Source organism: Indicator indicator, unplaced genomic scaffold, assembly GCF_027791375.1.
Source record: "Indicator indicator isolate 239-I01 unplaced genomic scaffold, UM_Iind_1.1 iindUn_scaffold_129, whole genome shotgun sequence".
Classification (NCBI taxonomy): domain Eukaryota; kingdom Metazoa; phylum Chordata; class Aves; order Piciformes; family Indicatoridae; genus Indicator; species Indicator indicator.
In genome coordinates this window covers 40,515-61,984 of record NW_026539233.1, presented here as the reverse complement: position 1 = coordinate 61,984, position 21,470 = coordinate 40,515, and the positions used below count along the sequence as shown (strand labels likewise).

Here is a 21,470-nt window from a genome sequence, read left to right as displayed (position 1 = left end):
CACCCCCCACTTATCACTCAGGATCCCCAAACCCTCCTTCCTTCCCACCCGAGACCCCCAAACCCACCCCGCTTCCTACTCGAGACCCCTAGACGCCCCCCACTCCCCTCCCCTTCTCACTCGGGACCCCTAAACCCAACTGGCTTCCAACCCAGGACCCCCGACCCAGCTGCCTTCCATTCGAGACCCCGAAATCCACCTCCCCTCCCACCCAGAACCCCCTCACAGCTTCCTCCCCTCCCACTCGGGACTGGGGCTGCCTTGCTGAGCCCCCTCCCCACCCAGGATCTCCATCTGGGACCCCCCAACCTACCTCCTGTCCCACTCGGGACCCCTAAACCAACCTCCCCCTCCTCCCCCTCCACTCAGGACTGGGACAGCCTTGCTGAGCCCCCTCCCCACCCTCCAGGACCCCCCTCAGACCCTCGGACCCACTTCCCGCTCCCACCTGAGACGCCCACCCCACATCCCCTCCCACTCGGTCCCAGGACGACCCTGCTGAGCCCACGCCCCACCCAGCCCCACCACTCGTGGGGGGGATCTCCAGGGCGGGGGGGGGTTGTCCCGGATTTATCCCCGGGGTGGGGAGGGGGGGGAGGGGGCAGCGCCGGCTGTGCCACGCAGGGTGGGGGTGCAGCGCGACCCCCTCCCCACTCGAGACTGAACTCCCCCTCTTTTTTTGGCGGGGTGGGGGTTCCTCGAAGCCCTCCCCCCCCGCCCTCCCGGCAGAACCTGAGTGGGGGAAACTGAGGCACAAAGCTGCTGGGGGGGGGGGGGGGGAAGGGGCTGTGTCTGTTCCGTCCCCGCGTGTGTGTCCCCCCCCCACTCAGGGCTTGGGACACGCTGGGCTCTGTGTCCCCCCCCACGCAGGAAGGAGGCGGGGGGGGGAGGGGAGGGCAAGGGGGGGGGGAGGAAATGGGCTGGACCCAGGCGGGGGGTGCGGAGGGGGCGGGGGGGTGGCCCCAGCCCTGGTCCCAGTCCTGGGGGGGGGACACCCGCGGCTGTGCCACGCGATGGGCACCCTCCGGGACAATGTGAGTGACACCCGCGGGGGGGCGATGGGGGAAGCGGACGACAGGCGTGAAAATGGGGGGGGGGGGAGGGAAAGAGTCCTGGGAGCTGGGGGGGGGGGGGGGGAGGGTCTCTTGTGTCTGGGGGCGGGGGGGGAGAGTCACTTGTGGGCTGTAGAGTTGGGGGTGTGATGAGTTGGGGGGGGCTAGAGGGGGGGGTTCTGTGTCTGGGGTTGGGGGAGCGGGGGGCTGGAGTTGGGGTCTCCACTCCCCATGCCCCGTTTCCCCCCACTCCCCCCTCCCCATGGCTCTGCTCGCAGGGGGAGCCCCAAGAGCTCAGCTCTTGGCCCCCCAGCATCAGACCTGGCTTGAGGGGGGGCTGTAAGGGGAAAGGGGGACCCCCAGCAGTCCCCCACCCCCAGTATGGACCAGTTGTAGACTGGGGTGGGGGCTGCAGCCCAGGAGGGGGATGGGAAAGGGTTTGGTGCCTGAGCTCCTGAGCCTCCAGTTTGGGGAGGGGGCTGCAGGGGGGGTGGGGGTCAGCCAAGTCTGGAGAGGTGGATCCCAGTCTGGAGAGGCTGATCCTAGTTTGGAGAGGCAGATCCCAGTCTGGAGGAGTTCAGTCCAGTCTGGAGAGGTGGATCCCAGTTTGGAAGGCTTCATCCCAGTCTGGGGAGGTTGATCCCAGTCTGGAGATGTTGATCCCAGTCTGGAGAGGTTGATCCCAGTTTGGAAGGATTCATCCCAGTCTGGGGAGGTTGATCCCAGTCTGGAGAGGTTGATCCCAGTCTGGGGAGGTGGATCCCAGTCTGGGGAGGCTGATCCCAACCTGGAGAGATTGATCCCAGCCTGGGAAGGTTGATCCCAATCTGGAGAGGTTGATCCCAATTTGGAGAGGTTGATGCCAGTCTGGAGAGGTTGATCCCAGTTTGGAAGGCTTCATCCCAGTCTGGAGAGGCTGATGCCAGTCTGGAGGAGTTCAGTCCAGTCTGGAGAGGTTGATCCCAGTCTGGAGAGGCTGATCCCAGTCTGGGGAGGTTGATCCCAGTCTGGAGAGGTTGATCCCAGTCTGGAGAGGTTGATGCCAGTCTGGGGAGGTTGATCCCAGTCTGGAGAGGTTGATCCCAGTTTGGAGATGTTGATCCCAGTTTGGAAGGCTTCATCCCAGTCTGGAGAGGTTGATCCCAGTCTGAGGAGGCTGATCCCAACCTGGAGAAAATAATCCCATCCTGGGAAGGTTGATCCCAACCTGGAGAGGTTGATCCCAGTCTGGAGAGGCTCGTCCCAGTCTGGAGAGGTTGATCCCAGTCTGGAGAGGCTGATCCCAGTCTGGAGAGGTTGATCTCAGTCGGGAGAGGTGGATCCCAGTTGGAAGGGTTGATCCCAGTCTGAGGAGGCTGATCCCAACCTGGAGAGATTGATCCCAGCCTGGGAAGGTTGATCCCAGTCTGGAGAGGTGGATCCCAGTTGGAAGGGTTGATCCCAGTTTGAGGAGGCTGATCCCAACCTGGAGAGATTAATCCCAGCCTGGGAAGGTTGATCCCAACCTGGAGAGGTTGATCCCAGTCTGGAGAGGCTCGTCCCAGTCTGGAGAGGCTGATCCCAGTCTGGAGAGGTTGATCTCAGTCGGGAGAGGTGGATCCCAGTTGGAAGGGTTGATCCCAGTCTGAGGAGGCTGATCCCAACCTGGAGAGATTGATCCCAGCCTGGGAAGGTTGATCCCAGTCTGGAGAGGTGGATCCCAGTTGGAAGGGTTGATCCCAGTCTGAGGAGGCTGATCCCAACCTGGAGAGATTGATCCCAGCCTGGGAAGGTTGATCCCAGTCTGGAGAGGTGGATCCCAGTTGGAAGGGTTGATCCCAGTCTGAGGAGGCTGATCCCAGCCTGGAGAGATTAATCCCAGCCTGGGAAGGTTGATCCCAACCTGGAGAGGTTGATCCCAGTCTGGAGAGGCTCGTCCCAGTCTGGAGAGGTTGATCCCAGTCTGGAGAGGCTGATCCCAGTCTGGAGAGCTCCACCTCATCCATTTGGGGTCTGCCCAATCCCAGTTCCCCCCATGCTGGCTCCCAGCCCCTCCATACTGCTCCCCAGTTTCCCATACCAGCCCCCCAGACAGCTCCCCAAGCCCCCCCCATATCCCAGTCCATCCCCCCCAATCCCAGTCCCCCACTCCTCCAATCCCAGTTCCCCCCCCATATCCCAGTTCCCCCTCCCCCACTCCCAGTCCCTGGATGCTGCTTTGGGACCCCAACAGGAGGTGTATGGAGCTGGAGGGGGGTGTCTCTATCACACCCCCTGCCCACTCCCCAGTCAAACCAGTCCCCCCCAGTAGGAGCTGGGGGGGAGGGGGAGGTGAGGCTGAAGCTGTGCCTGGGCCTCCTCTTCCTCCCAGTTGCCCTTCCCAATCCAATTAGCCCCAGGCCGGGAATCCATCAGAGCCCTAATTGGGACCAGTTCACAGGAAGGACCTTGATGGGGGGAGGGGAGGTTAGCGAGGGGAGGGGGGGGAGGGGACACACACACCCCCCCCGCCCCCCCCACATTGTCCCCAAGGTCTTTAGATGCCACCAAGCAGAGGGTTGAGGGTGAGGAAGAGGAGGATGATGATGATCAGGTGGCTCCTGCCTCAGTTTCTCCACCAGTAAGGACCAGTTTGGGGTGGGGAGGGGGTGGGGGTGACACTGGAAGTTGGGGGGACACCCCCGCACCCTCCCCCCCATTGTCCCCAAGGTCTTTACATGCCACCAAGCAGAGGGTTGAGGGTGAGGAAGAGGAGGAGGCGGATGATGAGGTCGCTCCTGCCTCAGTTTCTCCACCAGTAAGGACCAGTTTGGGGTGGGGAGGGGGTGGGGGTGACACTGGAAGCAGGGGGGGACACCCCCTCACCCCACCCCACATTGTCCCCAAGGTCTTTAGATGCCACCAGGCAGGGGGTAGGGGATGGGGATGAGCATGATGATGATGATGATGATGATGATCAGGTTGCTCCTGCCTCAGTTTCTCCACCAGTAAGGACCAGTTTGGGCTGGGGGGGGTGGGGTGGGGGAGGGGAGGAGCTGTGGTGACAGTGGCAGTGAGGGGGGAGGGGAGGGGGGGGGACATTTGTGTCCCTGAGCTTCCTGCGGGACACATCAGCAGGGCCATAAAGAGGAGGAAAAGGGCTGGGAGGAAGGGTTGGGTTCCTCCCCCACCCTCCCTGAGGTCAGCCCTGGGCGCGCGGGGGGGGGTGTGGGGGAGGGGTAGAAGACCCCCACCCCCTTCCCCCTAAAATCTGGGATCTAACCCCTCCCTCCCCGCCGCCGTTCCCCAGTTTGGAGCTTCCCAACCAGTCCCCGAGGAGGGAGTTCGTGATGGGAGCAGGATCAGGCCCATGGGGGGAGGGGGCGTAAAGGGAGGGGGGCTGGGGGCTCACCTTATGGGGAGGGGCCTCCTGGGGTTGGAGCTTGGGGTTCCTGGGCTTTGGGTTATGGGGAGGGGGTCCTGGGGTTGGAGTTTTGGGGGGTCCTGGGGTTGGGGTTATGGGGAGGGGGTATTGGTGGCCAGGGTGGGCTTGGGGACACCTCAAGGTAGGGGAGAAATGGTCCTGTAGTGGGGGAGGGCTGGATGGGGTCCTGGGGCACCCCAGGAAGGCAGGAAGTGAGGTCTGGGTGCTCCTGGTGCAGGATTTGGGGGTTGGGTGCTCCTGGTGCACCCCAAGGATGGAGCTCCCCATGAGGGTGCCCCTGGTGCTGCCAGGAGGAGGAGCTGGGGGTGCTGGGGGGGCACAAGGAGGTGCCCAGCAGGCAGCAAGGTGCCCTGGGGGAGGCCAAAGGGGTCCTGGGGGGCATGGAGCAGAGTGTGGGCAGCAGCAGGGGCAGGGAGGTTCTGCTGCCCCTCTGCCATGCCCTGGGGGGGCACAGCTGCAGGGCTGGGGGCAAGAGCCTAGGGCTGGCATCTGCTGAGTGGTGCCCAGGGCCATGCCAAGGGGCAGGCAGGAGGTGCCAGCAGGAGCAACTTGTTTGGGGTGAGGCTGCTGGAGAGGCCTGGAGCAGGCTGCCCACAGAGGTTGTGGAGTCTCCTTCCAGCCCCCCCTGGGCATGGTGCCCCTGGGCAAGCTGCTGGGGGTGCCCCTGGCCTGGGGGGGCTCCAGGGGTCCCTTCCCACCCCTCTTCCCCAGCACCAGGCTGAGCTCTGGCACTCAGTGCCCAAACCCTCTCCTGAGTGGCAATCCAGGGAGGTTCCTGCACTGCCAGAGCTGCCCCCCAAGGGCACCAGACCCCCCCCCACCATGCCCCCTTCCTCCCCTCCCCCCCTCCCCTCCTCTCAGGCTTCTCCCAAATCCAATTCTGCTCCAGCTGCAGATGCCTGAAATTCGATTTGCCCAGGTGCCAGCTGGGGCTGATGGATGAGCCCTGCACAGAGCCCAGCTGGCACTGCCCATGCCAGGAGGAAGTTGTGGGGATAGCTCCAGCCCCGCCCCCCCCCTCCTGTGCCCAGCCCCCCCCCAAAGTGCCCTCTGTGCCCCCTGCTTGTCCCAAGCCCTGTCCCTCCAAGCTCCTCTCCAGGGCTGCTGCATTCCCTCTGGGATGCCCTGGAGCAGATCCAGCCCTGGCACAGCTTCAGCCTGGCACAGCCTCAGCCTGGCACAGCCTCAGCCTGGCAGAGCCACCAGAGGAGACCTGAGGAAGGTCCTTCAGAGCCAGCTGGGAGATGCTGGTGTCCAGTGGGGGACAGGATGGGGACCCTGTGCCAGGGATGGGCATGGTGCCAGCTCCCACCTTGGAGCCCTCCTGTGCCCAAAGGCTTGGAATCAGGCTCCCCAGCAGCTGGGTGCCATGTGGGCACCTGGGTGACTTAGGCCTGAGCTTGGCATGCAGCTGGGTGCCATGGTGGGCACGTGGGTGGCTCAGGACTGTCCCTTGGCTTGGGGACAGGCAGCAGAGCTTGGGGACAGGCAGCAGAGGTTGGGGACAGAGCTGGCAGAGGTTGGGGACAGAGCTGGCAGAGGTTGGGGACATCGCTGGCTGCGGTCGCGCGGGAGGGTCCGGGTGCGGGCCGGGGGTCCGGGGGGTTCCTGGCGCTGTTCCTGCCGCCAGGAAATCCTTGAGCAGGACGCAGCCAGCCCTGGCCGCTTGTCCCTGCCCCACAAAGGGACAGCAACAGGAAGCGACCTTGAGTCTGCCTCTGCGCCGGGGGGCGGCCAGGGGACAGCCCCGGGGGGGGACACAGCTCCCGAGGGGGCTGAGGGGACCTTGGAGCGGGGGAGGGGCAGGGGAAGGGGTGGGAGAGGTTGGGGTTGGGTGGTGAGGAGCGGAAGGGGTCCTGGAGGCAGATGGGGGGTCCCAAGGGACGTGTGGGGGTCCTCAGGGACATGAATGTGTCCCCAGGGACATGGGGGGGGTCCTCAGGGACTTGGGGGTGTCCTCAGGGACATGGGAGTGTCCTCAGGGTCATGGGGGGGTCCCCAGGGACATGAAGGGGTCCCCAGGGACGTGGGGGAGGGGGGTCCCCAGGGACATTAAGGGGTCCTCAGGGACATGAAGGGGTCCCCGGGGACGTGTGTGGGGGTCCTCAGGGACATGGGGAGAGGGTCCTCAGGGACATGGGGGTGTCCTCAGGGACACGAGGGGGTCCTCAGGGACACAAAAGGGTCCTCAGGGACATGAGGGGGTCCTCAGGGACACAAAAGGGTCCTCAGGGACATGAGGGGGTTCTCAGGGACTTGGGGGTGTCGTCATGGCCATGAGGGGGAACCCAGGGACAGAGAGGTGTCCCCATGTCCATAGAGGGCTCCTCAGGGACACGTGGGGGTCCCCATGGCCATAGAGGGGTCCCCATGGGCACAGAAGGATCCCCAAAAAGGCAAAGATCTCCCCAGGGAGCATTGGGCTGCCAAGTCCCAGTGCTGTGCAAGAGCAACACCAAAGTGCCCCAGGAGGACCTCCCTGTGCCAACCTCCCCCTCCCTTACCCCCCCCCCCATGGAGGGTGACCCACAAAGACCCCCCAGCTGCAGCCCAGGGGGAAACTGAGGCAGGGCTGGAGCTGGGAGTTCAATGGGCTCAGGACAGCCCAATCCAAACCCAACCCTGAGCTGCTCCTTCATGGCTTTGATCCTGAACTGATTGGGGAAACTGAGGCAGGGGTGGACTTGAGAGGTCAGCAATGGGCTCAGGGCAACCCAACCCAAGACAAACCCAACCCTGAGCTGCTCCTTCATGGCTGTGACCCTGAGCTGATCAGGGAAACTGAGGCAGGAGTGGAGCTGGGAGGTCAGCCCAGCCCAATCCAAACCCAACCTTGAGCTGCTCCTTCCTTGATGGAGAGCCCAGGGCAGGGCTGAAGCTGTGAGGTTCATGGTGTGGGTGTGGGGTGGGGGTCTTGGGGTGCCTGCCCCTCCCCCAACCCCCCCTAGCTCTCCATCCTCCAGCGCTGGGCACCCTCAGCCCAGCACCTCCGGCTGCCAGGCTGGCTCAGTGCCAGGCTCCTGCCCTCCAGCTCTCCTCATCTGTCTGACCACACCAGGACCTGGGCTAAACGACCAGGGGGAGGCAAGAGCCATCCCAGCAGCGTCTTCTTCCCGTCGAGCCTCATTAGGAGGCTCATTAGGAGGCTCATTAAGTCCCCCTGTACAGCTCAGCTAATTAAGGAGCTGCTTCGGGTTGCAGGTTGCTTGATTAGATTAAAGCAATGAGGTTTGGGACCCGGAGCTGCAGGCTGGCAGCTGATGGATGCCTTCCCCTTCCCCTTCTCCTTCCATCCCTTCATCTTCTCCTGCTCTGGACCTCCCTCCGGGGATGCTGCTGAAGAAGGGGAGTGGGAGGGGGAGGGGGAGGGGGAGGAGGGGATGGGGTTGGGGATCAGAGGCTCAGGGCTCGGGTCGGAAGGGACCTTTCAAGGTCGTCTAAGGCAGCCCCACCCCAAGGCAGCAGAGCCTCCAACCAACCTGCCCTCGGCTGCTGCCAGCCTTGGGGCAGCTCTCAGCTCTCTGGGAGACCTCAACCCCGGGTCTCACCACCCTCAGGATCCCCACCCCCCAAAAAAAGAGATTCTTTATCCCTCCTCTGGATCTCAAACCAGGTCACAGCTTCCTGGCAGGGTTGGGGGCTTCCAGCAGGGTGCTGAGCCCACAGCCCCACCCTGGGGGAGAGGATTCTCTGGGGAGTGGTGGTTGGAGGGCTGGGGGAAGGGTCCTGGAGCAATGCTGGGCTGGAGGCAAGGTGGCAAGGAAGGAGCTGGGGGAGGCACAAGGAGGTGCCCAGCAGCCAGCAAGGTGCCTTGGGGGAGGCCAAAGGGGTCCTGGGGGGGTCATGGAGCAGAGTGTGGGCAGCAGCAGGGGCAGGGAGGTTCTGCTGCCCCTCTGCCATGCCCGGGGCGGGGCACAGCTGCAGGGCTGGGGGCAGGGTTGGGCTGCACAGGTGAGAGCCTGGGAAGTGCTGGAGAGAGTCCAGGGGAGGCTGGGGAGAGGCTGAGGAGCAGAGGAGGACAACAAAGGAGGGGAAGGGTCTGGAGGAGGAGGGGAAGGGTCTGGAGAAGTTGTGAGGAGCAGCTGAGGGCCCTGGGGGCTGCTGAGGCTGCAGCAGAGCAGCCCCAGAGGGATCTGAGCAATGCTCAGAAGAGCTGAAGGAGCTGTGGGGGGCAAGAGCCTGGGGCTGGCATCTGCTGAGTGGTGCCCAGGGGCAAGGGGCAGCAAGGGGCAGGCAGGAGGTGCCAGCAGGAGCAACTTGGTTGGGGTGAGGCTGCTGGAGAGGCCTGGAGCAGGCTGCCCACAGAGGTTGTGGAGTCTCCTTCCAAACCCCCTGGGCATGGTGCCCCTGGGGCAAGTTGCTGGGGGTGCCCCTGGCCTGGGGGAGGTGGAGGGGGGCTCCAGGGGTCCCTCCCCACCACCCCCACCCAGCAGGCTGGGTTGTGGCATTCAGTGTCCTGTCAACTTGGACTTTGTGCTCTCAGGCCCTGCTCTCTGCCTCAGTTTCCCCTTTCCCTCCCCCACCTCCCTCTGGCCTCCTTCCCCTCCCAGCTCTGCCAGTTGGCATCTCCTGGTCCCCAGCAGCCCACCAGGGCTGGGCTCTGTTGAAGCAGTGCCAGCAGAGCAGCTGGGCTGAGGGGGTGCTGGGGGGCACTGGAGGGGGGCTCAGAGCTGCTGCAGGAGCTGGGGAGGGGGTGGGGAGGAGAGAGGGGAGGTAGGGGTGGGGGTGGGGGTTGGGGGAGGTGAATCCCAACTTGGGACTATTTTTACCACCAGCAGATTGCTCCAGAAATGCTTCTGCTGGCCAGCAGCTGTTGGAGCTCATCTTGGGGAGGGGGCCTGAGGCCTTAGGGGTCCTCTAGGTGTCGGGGGAGGAGAGGGGAAGGGGAGGGAGAGGAAGGTGGTGGTGGAAGGGAAGGTTCCAGCTGCTTCTTTTTGGGGTGCCAAGGAGTGAGGGTGGTGGTGCCTGGGGGTGGGAAGGGGTCTGGGTCCTCACGGCCTGGGGGACAACCTGGAGTGCAGGGAGGGGTGGGAGAGGGGCAGAAAGGGAGGGATGGGGCAGAAGCTTCCAGCTGGGAGAGGAGGAGGAGGAGGAAGAGGAGGAGGAGGCCTGGAGAAGGAGAAAGGGATGGAAGAGGGGGAAAGGAAAGGGAGAGGGGGAAAGGGATGGGAGAGGGGGAAAAGGGATGGGAGAGGGGGAAAAGGGATGGGAGAGGGGGAAAAGGGATGGGAGAGGGGGAAAAGGGATGGGAGGGGGGAAAAGGGATGGGAGAGGGGGAAAAGGGATGGGAGAGGGGGAAAAGGGATGGGAGAGGGGGAAAGGAAAGAGAGGGGGGAAAAGGGTGGGAGAGGGGGAAAGGGGTGGGAGAGGGAAAGGCTGTGGGAAGTGGGAATTGCTCCACCAGGATTCTTCTCCTCTCTCCATGGAGTTCATTATCCCTCTGTGTCCTCCTGGGCAGCTGGGATGTGGATCTGGGAAAGCTTTTCCCAGGGCAATGTTTGGTTCCCTGCCTCCATGGCTGCAGGGCTGTGTGTCCTGGTGTCATTCCCAATGCCAGGAATGGGCTGGTCCAGGGCTTCATCTGCTGGTTGGATGTGGGAGCATCCCCCTGGGACAGCAACACTTGATCCAACCTGGCTGCATCTCAAATTCCCAACCCATCTATCCATGGAGCTGGGAATGGGTCAGGATAACTCCCCCCCTACCTCCCACCCCTCAGCCCCCAAACTGAAGGGGGGAGGGGGAGGGAAGAGGGACTCACATTCCCAAGGGATGGCAAAGCTTCCCTTTGGAAATTCCCAGCCTCGGAGTTTAATTAGCTCCTTGATTAGCTCATTAATTAGCTCCTTAATTAGCTCCTTGATTAGCTCCTTGGCATTGGCTCCATCCTGGGAGCAAAAGGCAAAGGGTCTGCAGCAGCTCCAGGAGTTGGGAATGCTGGGAAGTGGGATGGGGAGGTGGAATGGGATGAGTGGGACTGGGGTGGGTGGAGCAAAGGGGGGGTGGGAAGAGTGGGCCAGATGGGATAAAGAGTGGGATCAAGGGGGATGAAGGGGATCAAGTGGGAAGAGTGGGATCAAGTGGGAATCAAGTGGGAAGAGTGGGATCTAGTGGGAAGAGTGGGATCAAGTTGGATGGAGTAGGGTGAGTGGGATCAAGTGGGATCACTGGGAAGAGTGGCATCAAGTGGGATGAGTGGAAAGAGTGGGATCAAGTGGGAGGAGTGGGATCAAGTGGGAATGAGTTGGATGAGTGGGAAAAGGGGGATCAAGGAGGATGAGTGGGAAGAGTAGGATGGGGATGTGAGCGATGTGTGGGATGCCTTTCCCAACCTTCCTCCCTCCCCCTGGGATGGAGAGCAGGATGGACACTTGAAGCAGGACAGAGGGACAGAGGGACAGCAGGAAGGACACCCGAGGCACCACAGAAGGACATCAGGAGGGTGACCAGAGGCACCCCAGGGGACATCAGGACAGCAGGAAGGTCACCTGAGCCAGCACAGAGGGACAGGACATCAGGAAGGTCTTCTGAGACACCCCAGAAGGACATCAGGAGGGTGACCTGAGCCAGCACAGAAGGACAGAAGGACATGAGGACAACAGGAAGGTCACTCGAGGCACCACAGAAGGACAGAAGGACAGCAGTAGGGTGACCTGAGCCACCAGACAGGGACAGAAGAACATGAGGAAGGTCAACTGAGCCACCACAGAGGGACAGAAGGACATCAGGAGGGTGACCTGAAGCACCCCAGGGGACATCAGGACAGCAGGAAGGTGACCTGAGCCAGCACAGAAGGACAGAAGGACAGCAAGAAGGTCACCTGAGCTGCCAGAGAGGGACAGAAGGACATCAAGAGGGTGACCTGAGGCACCCCAGGGGACATCAGGACAGCAGGAAGGTGACCTGAGACACCCCAGGGGACATGGTGGAGCCCTGGTGCCAGGGGTGGGCAGCAGGAGCTGGCCTGGCTGCACTCTACAGTGCTGTGTCTCCAGTGGGAGTAGGCAGCTGGAGATGCAGCCCTGTTGGGATCCCAGCCAGTGCCAAGGGCACCCCCAGCTGCTGGCACTGCCTGGCACCCCCCAGCTGCCCCCCAGACCAGAACAAGGGCGGCATGGAGCAGGAGAAGGATGAAGAAAGAGCATGGAGCCAGCTGAGGATGATCCAAGGGTGGCACAGACCTGGCTGAGGATGCTCCAAGGGTGGCATGGACCAAGAGAAGGATGAGGAAAGGGCATGGAGCAAGCTGAGGATGCTCCAAGGGTGGCACAGACTTGGTTGAGGATGCTCCAAGGGTGACATGGACCAAGAGAAGGATGAGGAAAGGGCATGGAGCCAGCTGAGGATGATCCAAGGGTGGCACAGACCTGGTTGAGGATGCTCCAAGGGTGGCATGGATGAAGAGAAGAATGAGGAAAGGGCATGGAGCCAGCTGAGGATGATCCAAGGGTGGCACAGACCTGGTTGAGGATGCTCCAAGGGTGGCATGGATGAAGAGAAGAATGAGGAAAGGGCATGGAACCAGCTGAGGATCATACAAGGGTGGCATGGACCACACTGAAGGTGCTCCAGGGGTGGCATGGACCAGGAGAAGGATGAGGAAAGGGCATGGAGACAGCTGAGGATGCTGGGAGAGTGGCATGGACCTGGTGATGTTCCTGGAGTGCAGAGCTGGGGAGGGTCACCAGAAGGTATCTGAGAGGTCCCTGCTGGGCACTGGGGATGAGGAAGGAAGAGACAGAGCCCAGGGGGAGCTGAGACCTGGATGTGGCTACTGGAGGGCAGTGTGGCTACTGGAGAGCACAGTGTGGCGTTGGGAGGGAAGAGAGTGGCTGTGGGAGGGCAGAGTGTGGCTACTGGAGGGCAGATTGTGGCTACGGGAGGGTGGAGTGTGGTACTGGAGGGGAGAGTGTGGCTGTCGGAGGGGACATTGTGGCAACTGGAGGGCACAGTGTGGCGGTGGGAGGGGACAGTGTGGCTACGGGAGGGGACAGTGTGGCTACGGGAGGGGAGAGTGTGGCTACTGGAGGGCAGAATGTGGCTACTGGAGGGGAGAGTTTGGCTACCGGAGAGGAGAGTGTGGCTACCGGAGGGAAGAGTGTGGCTACTGGAGGGGAGAGTGTGGCTGTGGGAGGGGAGACTGTGGCTGTGGAAGGGGAGAGTGTGGCTACTGGAGAGGAGAGTGTGGCTACCGGAGAGTGTGGCTACTGGAGGGGAGAGTGTGGCTACCGGAAAGTGTGGCTACTGGAGGGGAGAGTGTGGCTACTGGAGAGGAGAGTGTGGCTACTGGAGGGGAGAGTGTGGCTACCGGAGAGGAGAGTGTGGCTACGGGAGGGCAGAGTGTGGCTACGGGAGGGCAGAGTGTGGCTACGGGAGGGCAGAGTGTGGCTACTGGAGGGCAGAGTGTGGCTACTAGAGGGCACAGTGTGGCTGTGGTAGAGCATAGTGTGGCCGTGGGAGGGGAGAGTGTGGCTACTAGAGGGGAGAGTGTGGCTGAGGGAGGGGAGAGTGTGGCTACTGGATGGCACAGTGTGGCTACGGGAGGGGAGAGTGTGGCCGTGGGTGAGAAGAGTGTGGCCGTGGGTGAGAAGAGTGTGGCTGTGGGAGGCCACAGTGTGGCTACTGGAGGGCACGGTGTGGCTACTGGTGGGGAGAGTGTGTCTGTGGGAGGGCCCCAAGGTGCTGCTGGTGGCCCCAAGGTGCTGCTGGTGGCCCCAAGGTGCCCTTCCCCATGGCTCTGTGCCACCCTGATCCCTGGTGCCCCCTGACCCCTGGTGCCCCTCCCCATGGCTCTGTGCCAGCCTGAGCCCTGGTGCCCCCTGATCCCTGGTGCCCCTCCCCATGGCTCTGTGCCAGCCTGAGCCCTGGTGCCCATCTCCTCTGTGCCCCCAGGATGCCCTGCTGAGCCTGGGGGCAGTGCTGGATGTTGCCAGCCTGAGGGACACTCTGCACCAGGCTCTCCTCTCCCTGCTGCCCAGCGTGGTAGGTGGGGTGGGCACCGTGCCAGGCTCTGCCTGGTGCCCACCAGGGGGTGGTGCTGGTGGCCCTGGGGTGGTGCTGGTGGTGGCCCTGGGGTGGTGCTGGGGGTGGTCCTGGGGTGGTGCTGGGGGTGGCCCTGGGGTGGTGCTGGGGGTCCTGGGGTGGTGCTGGTGGTGGTCCTGGGGTGGTGCTGGGGGTGGTCCTGGGGTGGTGGTGGTGGTGGTCCTGGGGGGTTGCTGGTGGTGGTCCTGGGGTGGTACTGGTGGTGGCCCTGGGGTGGTGCTGATGGTGGCCCTGGGGTGGTGCTGGGGGTGGTCCTGGGGTGGTGCTGGGGGTGGTTCTGGGGTGGTGCTGGGGGTGGCCCTGGGGTGGTGCTGGGGGTGGTTCTGGGGTGGTGCTGGGGGTGGTTCTGGGGTGGCGCTGGGGTGGTGCTGGGGGTGGCCCTGGGGTGGTGCTGGGGGTGGTGCTGGGGGTGGTCCTGGGGTGGTGCTGGGGGTGGTCCTGGGGTGGTGCTGGTGTCCCCGGGGGCTGTGTCCCTGGGCAGGGCAGGGCAGGACAGGTCCCCATTGTCCCCTGCTGTCCCCAGGAGCAGCTCTTCCTCTACCTGCGAGAGGAGGACTCCAGGCTGCTGTGTGCAGCCCCCCCCCACGAGCTGCCCCCCCACGGCACCATCAGGTCAGGCGCTGCCCGCCCCCCCCCCCGCCCACCACCTGCCCTGGCACGGGGGGTTACCTTGGCCAAGCTGGCACTGCCCTGGGGGTGTCTCTGCCCTGGGGGTGTCTTCAGGATGTTCCTCCTCAAAGGCTGTCCCCTGCCCATGGGCAGTGCCCTGCCCAGGTGCCAGGGGGGCTCAGGGATGTCCCTTGTGCCCGCAGGGATGCGGTGTGCAGGCAGAAGCGGTTGGCATGTGGGGGGCTGCCCCCTGCAGAGCTGCCTGGCAAGCACCTGGCACCCCTGGCAGCACCCCTGGCACCTGGCACTCAAGGTGGGGGCTGGGGGAGTGGATGGAGAGGGAGGGATGGAGAGGGAGGGATGGAGAGGGAGGGATGGAGAGGGAGGGATGGAGAGGGAGGGATGGAGAAGGATGGAGAGGGAGGGATGGAGAGGGAGGGATGGAGAGGGAGGGATGGAGAGGGAGGGATGGAGAGGGATGGAAGGGGATGGATGGAAGGAGTGGGATGGCTGGGGATGGCCAAAGGGCCGTGTGGGTGTCTGGGTGGCACAGGAAGCCCTGCTGAGGCCACTCCGGGTGCCCAGCCACTGGGGCTGCCCTCGGTGCCCGCCCAGCCCTGCCCTCCTCCCTCAGTCCTCATCCTGCCGCTGGTGGACAAGGAGAGCGGCGCCGTGGTCTGCGTCATCCTGGTGAGCAGGGGGCACGGCCGGGGCCCTCGGGGGCGGTGCCAGGGCCTGGGCACCGGCTCCTGACCCCCGCACCCCCTCCCCAGGTGCACTGCGGCCAGCTGAGCGACTCCGACGAGCAGAACCTGCGTGCCCTGGAGAGACACGTGAGTGCCACCAGCCTGCCAGCCGGGCACCTCCCCCCGTGCCCGAGGGCTCCCCCCCTGCCCTTTGCCCACGGTGTGCCACCCGCCCCGCAGACCTTGGTGGCTTACCGGCGCCTGCAAGCCCTGCAGAAGCTCCAGCCCCAGGGCAGCCTCTCCCCCAGCGCCTCGGCCCAGGCTGGGAAGGTGCCGGAGAGCAACTACAGTGACCTGGACTGCAAGATCCTGCGGCTCTGCGGTGAGCCCATCCGGGGGGCGAGGGCAGCGGGACAGCAGGATGGGGGCTAAGGGGGATGGGGACACAGGGATGGGGGGCAGGGGGGATGGGGACACAAGGATGGGCAGGGGATGGGCCAAGTGGGGGCCAGGGGGACACAGGGATGGGGGCTAAGGGGGATGGGGACACAGGGTTGGGGGCTAAGGGGGATGAGGACACAGGGATGGGGGGCAGGGGGGATGGGGACACAGGGATGGGGGGCAGGGCAGGGGGACACAGGGATGGGGGCTAAGGGGGATGGGGACACAGGAATGGGGGGCAGGGCAGGGGGACACAGGGATGGGGGGGCAAGGGGGATGGGGACACAGGGTAGGGGGGCAGGGGGGATGGGGACACAGGGTAGGGGGGCAAGGGGGATGGGGACACAGGGATGGGGGGCAGGGGGGATGGGGACACAAGGATGGGGGCTAAGGGGGGATGGGGACACAGGGGGGGCCAGGGGGGATGGGGGGGATGGGGGATGGGGACACAGGGATTGGGGGCAGGGGGGATGGGGACACAGGGATGGGGGGCAAGGGGGTATGGGCCCAGGGAGTTGATGCCAGCAGGATGGAGCTGGGGCCCTATCAGAGGTGGGGCAGGGGGGCTGGGACCCTCTTCACCCTGGAGGTCTCCATCCCTTGGGAGCATCTCCCTCAGGGAGACTTTCATCTATAGGGAGGGGTTCCCCGGGGTGGGGCTGGGGTGGGGTGGGGGTGGGCAGGGTGCCAGTGAGGGACTCCCACCCCTGCTGCAGGTGAACTTTACGACCTGGATGCGGCCTCGCTGCAGCTGAAGGTCATCAACTATGTGAGTAGGCAACCCCCACCCTGGGCATCCCCCTGGGCACCCACCCTGGGCACCCCTCTCTGGGTACCCCTCTGACACCCCCCTCTGACACCCCCACTGGGCACCCACCCTGGGCACTCCACCTGGGCACCATCCTCTGGCACACACCCTGGGCACCTCCCATGGGCACCCACCCCAGGCACCCACCCCAGACATTCCCCCTGGACAACCCTCCTTGGGCACCCTCCTTGGACACCCCTCTGGGCACCTACCTCAGACACCCCTGGGCACCCCCCCACCAGGCACCACCCTCTGACAATCCCCCCTGGACACCCCCCTCTGGGCACCTCCCCTGGGCACCACCCTCTGACACCCCTCCTGGGCATCCCCTGAGCACTTCCCCTGGACATCCCCCCGGGCACCTACCCTGGGCACCCCCTATGGGCACTCCCCTGAGCACCTACCCCAGACACCCCCCCTCCAACACCCCTCCTGGGGTATCCCTTCGGCACCCCTTGGGCACCTGGAGGTGCTGCCCCCCACGCCCTTTGCTCTTGCCCTGCAGCTGAAGGAGGAGACTCAGTCCCTGAGCTGCTGCCTGCTGCTGGTCTCGGAGGACAACCACCAACTGTTCTGCCAGGTGGGTGCTGTGCCCACCCTGCCCTGCCAGCCCAGAGGGCACCACCCCCCACCCCCTCCCCCTTGGCCTCCCCCTTGGCAGTGCCACCTCAGCCACCCCCTCCTGACCTGCAGGTGGTAGGGGACCGAGTGCTGGAGGAGGAGATCAGCTTCTCGGTGAGTGGGGTGGGCACAGGGTGGGCACAGGGCAGGGGGGTGCCAGGGGCTCACCCCAGCTCCTGTCCCCCCCACAGCTCACCTTTGGGCGCCTGGGCAGGGTGGTGGAGGACAAGAAGTCAATCACCCTGCAGGACATCAGCCAGGTGGGTGCCAGCCCTGCCAACCCATGGAGGTGCCCACCGCGGTGCCCCATGGGTGCTCCATGCAGAGACGCCTTACCTTGGTGCCCCTAGGAGAGATGCCCACCCTTGATGTGCCATGGGTGCCCCACAGGGAGATGCCCACCTCGGTGCCCCATTGGGGGGATGCCCACCTCAGTGCCCCATTGGGGAGATGCCCACCTCAGTGTCCTATGGGGAGATGCCCACCTTGGTGCCCCACTGGGGAGATGCCCACCTCAGTGTCCCATGGGGAGATGCCCACCTTGGTATCCCACTGGGGAGATGCCCACTTCGGTGCCCCACTAGGGAGATGCCCACCTCAGTGTCCCATTGGAGAGATGCCCATCTCGGTGCCCCACTGGGGAGATGCCCACCTCAGTGTCCCATTGGAGAGATGCCCACTTCAGTGCCCCATGGGTGTCCCAAGCAGAGATGTCCACTTTGGTGCCCCATTGGGGAGATGCCCCCTGGGGAGGTGCCGAGGCGTGTGCCCGCTGTGCCCGCAGGAGGAGCACCAGCAGCTGAGCAGGATGCTGGGCACGGAGGTGAGCTCCATGCTCTGCGTCCCTGTCACCAGCAGGGCCACGGCGCAGGTGGTGGCCTTGGCCTGCGCCTTCAACAAGCTCAGCGGAGAGAGGTGAGCGACACCCACTGCCACCAGGGGGCACTGCCACCGCCTCCACGGGGCACTGCCACCGCCACCAGGGGGCACCACCACCACCAGGGGGCACCACTGCCACCAGAGGGCACCACTGCTGCAGGAGGGACCACTGCTGCAGGGAACATCACCACCTCCAGGGTGGACCACTGCCTCCAGGGGGCATCACTGCTGCAGGGGGCACCACCGCTGCAGGGAACAACACCACCTCCAGGGGGGACCACTGCCTCCAGGGGGCACCAGCACTGCAGGGGGCACCACCGCCACCAGGGGCACCACTGCCTCCAGGGGGCACCACTGCTGCAGGGATCACCACTGCCTCCAGGGGGCACCACTGCTGCAGGCCCTGGCACTCAGGGCTCCAGCCACTGGTAGCATCTCCCTCATGGAGATCTCCATCCATGGGGAGCACCTCCATCCGTTGGGATCATCTCCACCCATTGGGAGCATCTCCCTCGTGGAGATCTCCACCCCCTGGCTCCATCTCCATCCTGAGGGGCAGAGGAGCAGGTGTGAGGTTGGGCGGGGACAGAGGCCTGACCTGTCCCCTAAGTGTCCCCTGGGTAAGTGTCCCCTGGATGTCTCCTGCATGTCTCTTGGGTGTCCCCTGGATAAGTATCCCCTGGATAAGTGTCCCCTGGATAAGTGTCCCCTGGTGTCCCTGCGTGTCCCTGAGCGTCAGTGGTGTCCCTGCAGCTACACAGCTGCTGACGAGCACAAGATCCTGCACTGCTTCTGCTACACCTCCACAGTGCTCACCAGCACCTTGGCCTTCCAGAAGGAGCAGAAGCTCAAGTGTGAGTGCCAGGTGAGTGCCCCCGGGCACCGCCCCGCCCAGGCACCGCCCTGCCCAGACACCACCCCGCCCAGACACCGCCCCGCCCAAACACCGCCCTGCCCAAGCACTGCCCTGCCCAAGCACCACCCCACCCAAACACCGCCCCTCCCAAGCATCACCCCCCCCAGGTACCACCCCACCCCGGCACCACCACATCCAAGCACCACCCCACCCAGTCACCACCATGCCTGGGCGCTGCCCCACCCAGCACTGTCCTACAGCCCCCCCGATGCGCTCCCTGATTATGTCCTCCCTGATGCCCTCCAGGCACTGCTGCAGGTGGCAAAGAATCTCTTCACACACTTGGGTAGGTGCCCCCTGGGGTGGTGGAACCAGGGGATGGTGACCCCGGGCATGATGGCATCAGCGGATAGTGACCCTCTGGGGTGGTGGCACCAAGGGATGGTGACCTCTGGGGTGGTAGTACCAGGGCATGGTGTCCCCTATGGGTTGGTGGCACCAGGAGATGGTAACCTTCTGGGGTGGTGGCATCAGGGGTGCTGATCCCTGGGGTGGTGGCACCAGGGGATGGTGGCACCAGGGAATGGGACCCCTGTGGGATGGTGTCCCCAGAGGATGGTGCCCCTGGGGATGGTGCCCCTGGAGTGGTGGCCAGAGGGTCTCTGAGCCTTGCCCACCCTCCAGATGATGTCTCGGTGCTGCTCCAGGAGATCATCACCGAGGCCAGGAACCTGAGCAACGCCGAGATGTGAGCTGGGCTGCGGGCACCAGCAGGGGCTGGGCACATACAGGGATGAGGGAGGGAGAGGGAGAGGGAGGGATGGATGGAGGTGGATGGATGGAGGTGGATGGATGGAGGTGGATGGATGGAGATGGATGGATGGAGATGGATGGAGGTGGATGGATATGGACAGAGAGGGAGGAAGAGGGATGGAGGTGGATGGAGATGGATGGATATGGATAGATGGAGGTGGATGGATGGATATGGATGGATGTGGATGGATACGGATGGATGGATGTGGATGGATGGAGGTGACCCCACCCAGCTGCAACTGCCCCTCTGGAGCTCCCTGCCCCTCGCAGCTGCTCTGTCTTCCTCCTGGACCGCCTGAGCCACGAGCTGGTGGCCAAAGTGTTCGACGGGGGCGTGGTGGACGATGAGGTGAGGGCAGGGCACCTGGGGTGGGGAGACATGTGCCAGGCTGCAGGGTGCCCGGCACTCGCTGAGCCGCCCCTGCCCGCCGCAGAGCTACGAGATCAGGATCCCTGCAGACCAGGGCATTGCCGGGCACGTGGCCACCACGGGCAAGATCCTCAACATCCAGGACGCCTACTCCCACCCCCTCTTCTACCGCGGTGTGGACGACAGCACCGGCTTCAGGACGCGCAACATCCTCTGCTTCCCCATCAAGAACGAGAGCCAAGGTCAGCGGGCACCACTGTACTGCGCACCGCCCCGACAGGCACCGCCCCCACAGGCACCGCCCCCACAGGCACCGCCCCCACAGGCACCGCCCCGACAGGCACCGCCCCGACAGGCATCGCCCCGACAGGCACCGCCCCGACAGGCACCGCCCCCACAGGCACCGCCCCGACGGGCACCGCCCTCCCTGGTGTCACCCAGCATAGGGACCGCCCAGCATGGGCACCAAACAGCCTGGGGACCAAACAAGCAGTCTGCCATCCATGGGGACCTCCCAACATGCGCACCAAACAGCCTGGTGTTACCCAGCATGGGCACCAAACAGCCTGGCATTCCCCTGGCATGGGTACTTCCAAGCATGGATACCAAACAGCCTGGGCATCACCAACCCGTGGCCACGAGCCTGTGCCCAGCACCGGGGCCTGATCCTGTCCCTGTGGCCATGACCCTGGCCCCAAACCATGTCCATGAGCCTGGGCCCAGCACCGGGGCCTGATCCTATCCCAGTGGCCACAACCCTGTCCCCAACCCATGGCCATGAACCTGTGCCCAGCACCTGGGCCTGCTCCTGTCCCTGTGGCCATGACCCTGTCCCCAACCCATGGCCATGAGCCTGTGCCCAACACCGGGGCCTGATCCTGCGGCGCTGTGCCCCTCTGTGCCCGCAGAGGTGATCGGGGTGGCTGAGTTGGTCAATAAGATCAATGGGCCCTGGTTCAGCAAATTCGATGAGGACTTGGCCACTGCCTTCTCCATCTACTGCGGAATCAGCATCGCCCACGTAGGTGCCAGGCCTGGGGGCACCCACCCTGGGCAGGGCACAGCCACAGCTGGCAGGGGGATGGAGATGGGGGAGAGCTCTCTGTTCCCCAGGCCTGGGGGACAAGTGGTGGTGGGGGTGGGAGGGGATGGGATGGGATGGGGTGGGATGGGATGGATGGGATGGGTTGGATTGGAATGGGATGGGAGGGGATGGAATGGGGTAGATGGGATGGGTTGGATTGGGATGGGATGGGAGGGGATGGGATGGGGTAGATGGGATGGGTTGGATTGGGATGGGATGGGAGGGGATGGGATGGGGTAGATGGGATGGGATGAATGGGATGGGTTGGATTGGGATGGGATGGGATGAATGGGATGGGTTGGATTGGGATGGGAGGGGATGGGATGGGGTGGGATGGGATGGCAGGGGGATGGAATGGGGTAGATGGAATGGGATGGGATGGAGGGGATGGGATGGGGTAGATGGGATGGGATGAATGGGATGGGTTGGATTGGGATGGGATAGGATGAGGTGGGGTGGGATGGAATGGAGTGGGATAGGTGGTGATGGATGGGATGGGGTGGGGTGGGATGGGGATGGGTGGTGGGGATGGATGGGATGGGTAGGGATGGAGTGGGGTGAGTGGTGATGGATGGGATGGGATGGGGTGGGGTGGGTGGGATGGAATGGGATGGGATGGGAGGTGTGGTGGAGATGGGATGGGGATGAGGATGGGTGGTGGGGATGGATGGGATGGGTAGGGATGGAGTGGGGCGAGCAGTGATGGATGGGATGGGATGAAGAGGACAGAAGATCGATGCGGGTACGGTGGGGGAAAACGGAGAAAAAGTTTCCTCTTCTAATACCAGCATGTGTGCCACCAGTCT

At 64.2% G+C, this 21,470-nt stretch overlaps 1 protein-coding gene across 1 annotated transcript in view; it reads left to right on the top strand.

Moving 5' to 3' along the window:
• The first annotated feature begins 1,001 nt into the window (after positions 1–1,001).
• The window catches only part of PDE2A (phosphodiesterase 2A), a 22,800-nt gene continuing 2,331 nt past the window's right edge, over positions 1,002–21,470 (top strand). Inside the window, exons 1-18 of the mRNA XM_054398829.1 lie at positions 1,002–1,034; positions 13,348–13,437; positions 14,021–14,109; positions 14,310–14,419; positions 14,741–14,796; positions 14,880–14,939; positions 15,033–15,174; positions 15,950–16,002; positions 16,547–16,621; positions 16,735–16,776; positions 16,854–16,922; positions 17,447–17,577; positions 18,295–18,406; positions 18,704–18,743; positions 19,082–19,145; positions 19,481–19,559; positions 19,645–19,822; positions 20,489–20,601. Of these exons, the coding sequence (XP_054254804.1) occupies positions 1,014–1,034; positions 13,348–13,437; positions 14,021–14,109; positions 14,310–14,419; positions 14,741–14,796; positions 14,880–14,939; positions 15,033–15,174; positions 15,950–16,002; positions 16,547–16,621; positions 16,735–16,776; positions 16,854–16,922; positions 17,447–17,577; positions 18,295–18,406; positions 18,704–18,743; positions 19,082–19,145; positions 19,481–19,559; positions 19,645–19,822; positions 20,489–20,601 (1,524 nt within the window). The 5' untranslated portion in view covers positions 1,002–1,013. The remainder of the gene's footprint in view (positions 1,035–13,347; positions 13,438–14,020; positions 14,110–14,309; positions 14,420–14,740; positions 14,797–14,879; positions 14,940–15,032; positions 15,175–15,949; positions 16,003–16,546; positions 16,622–16,734; positions 16,777–16,853; positions 16,923–17,446; positions 17,578–18,294; positions 18,407–18,703; positions 18,744–19,081; positions 19,146–19,480; positions 19,560–19,644; positions 19,823–20,488; positions 20,602–21,470) is intronic.